At 41.3% G+C, this 4,504-nt stretch overlaps 1 protein-coding gene across 1 annotated transcript; it reads right to left on the bottom strand.

Moving 5' to 3' along the window:
* Positions 1–2,278: 2,278 nt before the first annotated feature.
* LOC118371769 (CD209 antigen-like) lies at positions 2,279–3,316 on the bottom strand (the record flags this gene model as incomplete). Its single annotated transcript, XM_052507999.1, has 4 exons — positions 3,097–3,316; positions 2,833–2,934; positions 2,506–2,739; positions 2,279–2,421 (listed from the first exon to the last, which is right to left on the bottom strand). Coding segments are annotated over exons 1-4 (621 nt in total), but the record flags the coding sequence as incomplete, so codon positions are not given.
* Positions 3,317–4,504: the final 1,188 nt, after the last annotated feature.

The raw sequence follows: 4,504 nt of genomic DNA, 5'->3' as shown, positions 1-4,504 counted from the left end.
CAAGTTTCTTCACATCGGCTGCTTTAGTTGTTGTTGTAAGAGGCTTACAAAATAAAAATTCTTCCTTTATCACGTCGTCTTTCACATAGCGCACGAATACAGCAAGCTGGTTTAGATTGGAAACCTCTGTGGTCTCGTCGAGTTGAAGGCTGAATTTTGCCGGACTTGAAATCAGATCTGCAACTACTTGAGCCAAGATGTCTTTGCTCATGTCCTCTATTCTGTCGCTGATGGTGTCATTTGAAAGAGGAATTTGGGATAACTTAACTTCGGCCTCTTTTCCCAGCATGATATTCGCCATCTTCAACATAGCTGGTTTTATGAGTGTTTCACCAATGGTGTGTGGTTTGCCCTGCTTTGCGATCAGGTAAGCAACTTCGTACGATGCTGTGAGGATCGGTTTGTTGATGGGTACAAAGCCGAGAACAGCCGGAGTAGCCTTTTCATCGAATCTGTCTCTCTTCACCTTGAATTCAGCGAGCATTGTGTTCTTGTATTTTCCATCTCCATGCAGCTTAAGGAAGTGTTCTCTTAGTTTTTCCGGTGCTAGACTAGAATTTCTCAACTTGGCATTGCAAATCATGCAGTTAGGACACTGACTCCTATCACGTTCGGTTATACATGTAAATCCATATTGTACATATTCGTCCGACCACTTTCTTTTTTTGCTCGACATAGTAAGTATGAAGGGATAAAAATATTAAGAAAGAAATCACAAGACGTACCATCACCACAGTCACAAACTGAGCGCACCAAATTCCCTGCAGCACAGATAGGCCAAGCGATGTATCTTGATCACCTGCAGCCAATGATGGCCAAGCGGAGCGTGTCATCATGAATCATATGAATCGGATGTTTGTCTTGACCTCCGCCGAACCCCTGAGACTGACTCACCGAACCCCTGGGGTTCGATCGAACCCAGGTTAAGAACCACTGCTCTAGACTGTCTGGCCAAAAGGGATTTGTAACACTCATCATAAACTTTGATGAAAGATACATGCTGTACATACAATTAAAGATACACTTGTTCTTAATGCAACCGCTGTGTCAGATTTCCAAAATCTTTACGGCAAAACACAATATTCAAGAATCTGAAAACAGCATTCAGCCACAAAAGCAAGCCATACAAACCCGCCAAATTGTGCAGTCAACAAAACTCATAAAAAGCATTATAAATCTTCACTTACCTTTGCTGATCTTCTCCGGAATGCACTACCAGGACTCCCAAATGTTTGTTTTGTTCGGTAATGTCCATCATTTATGTCCCAATAGCTACTTTTGTTAGCGTGTTTGGTAAACAAATCCAAAGTCACTAAGTGCGTTCACTAAAAGCTGACGAAATGTCCAAAAGTTCCGTAACAGTCAGTAGAAACATGTCAAATGATGTATTGAATCAATCTTTAGAATGTTTTTAACATAAATCTTGAATAACGTTCCAACTGGAGAATTACATTGACTTCAGATGAGCGATGAAACAGAGCTCCGTCTCATGTGAACGTGTATGGTTAGAGCATGGTCAGGTCATGGCAGACCTGACTAATTCCCCTCTCATTTTGCCCCCCTTCACAGTAGAGGCATCAGACAAAGTTCCGCAGACTGTTGACATCTAGTGGAAGCCGTAGGAAGTGCAAACTCATCCATATCTCACTCTGATTTCAATAGGATCTTGGATGAAAATCAACCAGCCTCATAATTCCCACTACCGTCGGCTCTTTTTTCTCAGGTTTTTGCCTGCCATATGAATTATTTTATACTCACAGACATCATTCAAACAGTTTTAGATACTTCAGAGTGTTTTCTATTCAATATGAATAATAATATGCATATATTATCAACTGGGACTGAGGAGCAGGCAGTTAAATTAATATGGGCACCTCTGTGCACCTTTCATCCAAGCTACTCAATACTGCCCCTTCAGCCATAAAAAGTTAATGCAGCTGGTGGCCACACCAGATACTGACTGTTACTTTTGATTTTGACCCCCCTTTGTTCAGGGACACATTATTCTATTTATGTTAGTCACATGTCTGTGGAACTTGTTCAGTTTATGTCTCAGTTGTTGAATCTTGGTATGTTCATAGAAATATGTATTTACACATGTTAAGTTTGCTGAAAATAAATGCAGTTGACTGAGAGGACTGAGAGGACTATTTAAAAAATTGTCAGTGATATGAACATTTGCAATGCAGTTGGTTATACATGTTGAATACTAATCAGAGAAGTAGATGATAATAAAGAAACTGTAGTTTTGTAGTATTAATAATGTATTATGTATTACCTGTTCTTCTCTGCTGTTTATAACAACCATCTCTCCTCCCATTGTTCTGCACTCCCTCTGACCACCCCCAGCTGTGTTCATCGTAGGGGAGACATAATAACAGCTGGTGCCAAACTTCCACCATCCAGCTAGACAGGGTTTCTCTGAGATGAACACATCAGAACAGGAGGCATTCAAAAGTCTACAAATATACTCTTGTATGTACTAAATTAATGAACTCCACTCACCATAGAACCGAACCCTGGTCTGTAGCTGGTCTCTCTCTTCAGTCATGGTGTTGTAACTCATCTGTAGCTGGTCGCTCTCTTTGGTCAGGGTGTTGTAACTGGTCTGTAGCTGGTTTCTCTCTTCAGTCATGTTGTTGTAACTGGTCTGTAGCTGGTCTCTCTCTTTGGTCAGGGTGTTGTAACTGGCCTGTAGCTGGTCTCTCTCTGTTGCGTAGTGATGACCAATGACTTCATCTGTAAAAAGGAAGAGTTAATTAAAAATGTAATTTCCTCAACATGATGATTAAGTAGGCTACTTAAGTCTCAGTGACAACATACTAAACTTACAGTAGACAGACAGGCCTATTATCCCAGCCAATAGGAGAACACACAGCAGCCCCAGACACACTGCAGCAACTCCAGAGGGTCTCTTCCACCACTGAAAATGCACTAAACCACAAATTGTTAAAGTAAGTAAAGTAATCTTTGGTAATGTGTTTTACTGTATCATCCAAGATTGGGACAAATAAAGCTATAGCAATACAGGGTAATCTCACCTGTTCAATGTGTGTGTGTGTGCTTATGTGTGTGTGTGTGTCCATACAATCTTACCTGAAACAACAACTCCATCTCTTGGACTGGGTTTGAAGGCTCCTACGTTGCCATATAATTGGCCATCAATGTCTGTGTTCTTCATTACATCAGGCTCATCGTCTTCAAATCCATCTGAGTTTTCATAGACTCCCTCTGACATCTTAACACACTTGTGATGAAATACAGTAACTTCAAATTCTAACCTCAACTCTAATATACGTCTGCAGCTGTGTCTTCTCCCTGCACTGTCCTGCGTATGTGTGATTTACTGTAGTGACACTATTTTTTAAAACTTTCAACCACAGTGAAGGGGAAACTGTTCCCCACGTGACTTGAACCAGCCTTAGTTCCTAATCTGAACATGTTTGTTTCCCACAGTGATCATTAGTTTTAAATATGTGATTCAACCAAAGTGATAATATACTACACTATATGACTCTATATCATGCTATTTAATTTTACCTTTATTTAAACAGGCAAATCAGTTAAGAACACATTCTTATTTTCAATGACGGCCTGGGAACAGTGGGTTAACTGCCTGTTCAGGGGCAGAACGACAGATTTGTACCTTGTCAGCTCGGGGGTTTGAACACGCAACCTTCCGGTTACTAGTCCAGTCTGGTTACTAGTCCAACGCTCTAACCACTAGGCTACCCTGCCGCCCCCTATATAATGTATGTGTGGGTCACAGGGTCCCAATTTTGGATACATTCACATATACCCTACATAGATCCTGACTAAGTTTACAGCACCCCCAGCCTTCAACTGTAGAGACAATTATGTCTTGCACTCTGTGACTGGTGGTGCAGGGGGAAGTAGCCACACGACACTGATCTTAGGTCAGTTTTTAATGTCCACCACAAATGGTTAAAGTTCTAGATCTGTACCATATAGGCTCTTTGTTCTATCTATAGGGGCGGCAGCGTAGCCTAGTGGTTAGAGCGTTGGACTAGTAACCGGAAGGTTGCGAGTTCAAACCCACGAGCTGACAAGGTACACATCTATGGTTCTGCCCCTGAACAGGCAGTTAACCCACTGTTCCCAGGCCATCATTGAAAATAAGAATGTGTTCTTAACTGACTTGCCTGGTTAAATAAAGGTCAAATAAAAAATTAAATGTACTGACTGTGAATAGATACTCAGAATGAAAAGCAGAAGTTTTGACAATATCTCCATAGTTTCAGTTTGACAGATTTAAGTGGCCAGTGTGATAAATAGAAGGAAATTCATATTTTCATCAATATTTTCAAACCTGTCCTGAAGGCTGGCAGAAGTTTGAATCCAGTTGGTACTTCCTGTCTACTGAGTCTAAAACCTGGAAGGAGAGCAGAAAGGACTGTCTGAAGAGAGGAGCAGACCTGGTGATGATAAACAGTGATAAGGAACAGGTGAGAGAGAGAGGGAGAGGGAGTGGGGAGATATTTCC

The sequence above is a fragment of the Oncorhynchus keta genome, unplaced genomic scaffold, assembly GCF_023373465.1.
Source record: "Oncorhynchus keta strain PuntledgeMale-10-30-2019 unplaced genomic scaffold, Oket_V2 Un_contig_3315_pilon_pilon, whole genome shotgun sequence".
Taxonomy (NCBI): domain Eukaryota; kingdom Metazoa; phylum Chordata; class Actinopteri; order Salmoniformes; family Salmonidae; genus Oncorhynchus; species Oncorhynchus keta.
Note: the sequence above shows the minus strand (reverse complement) of the source record. Positions and strands in the feature narration are given on the sequence as shown.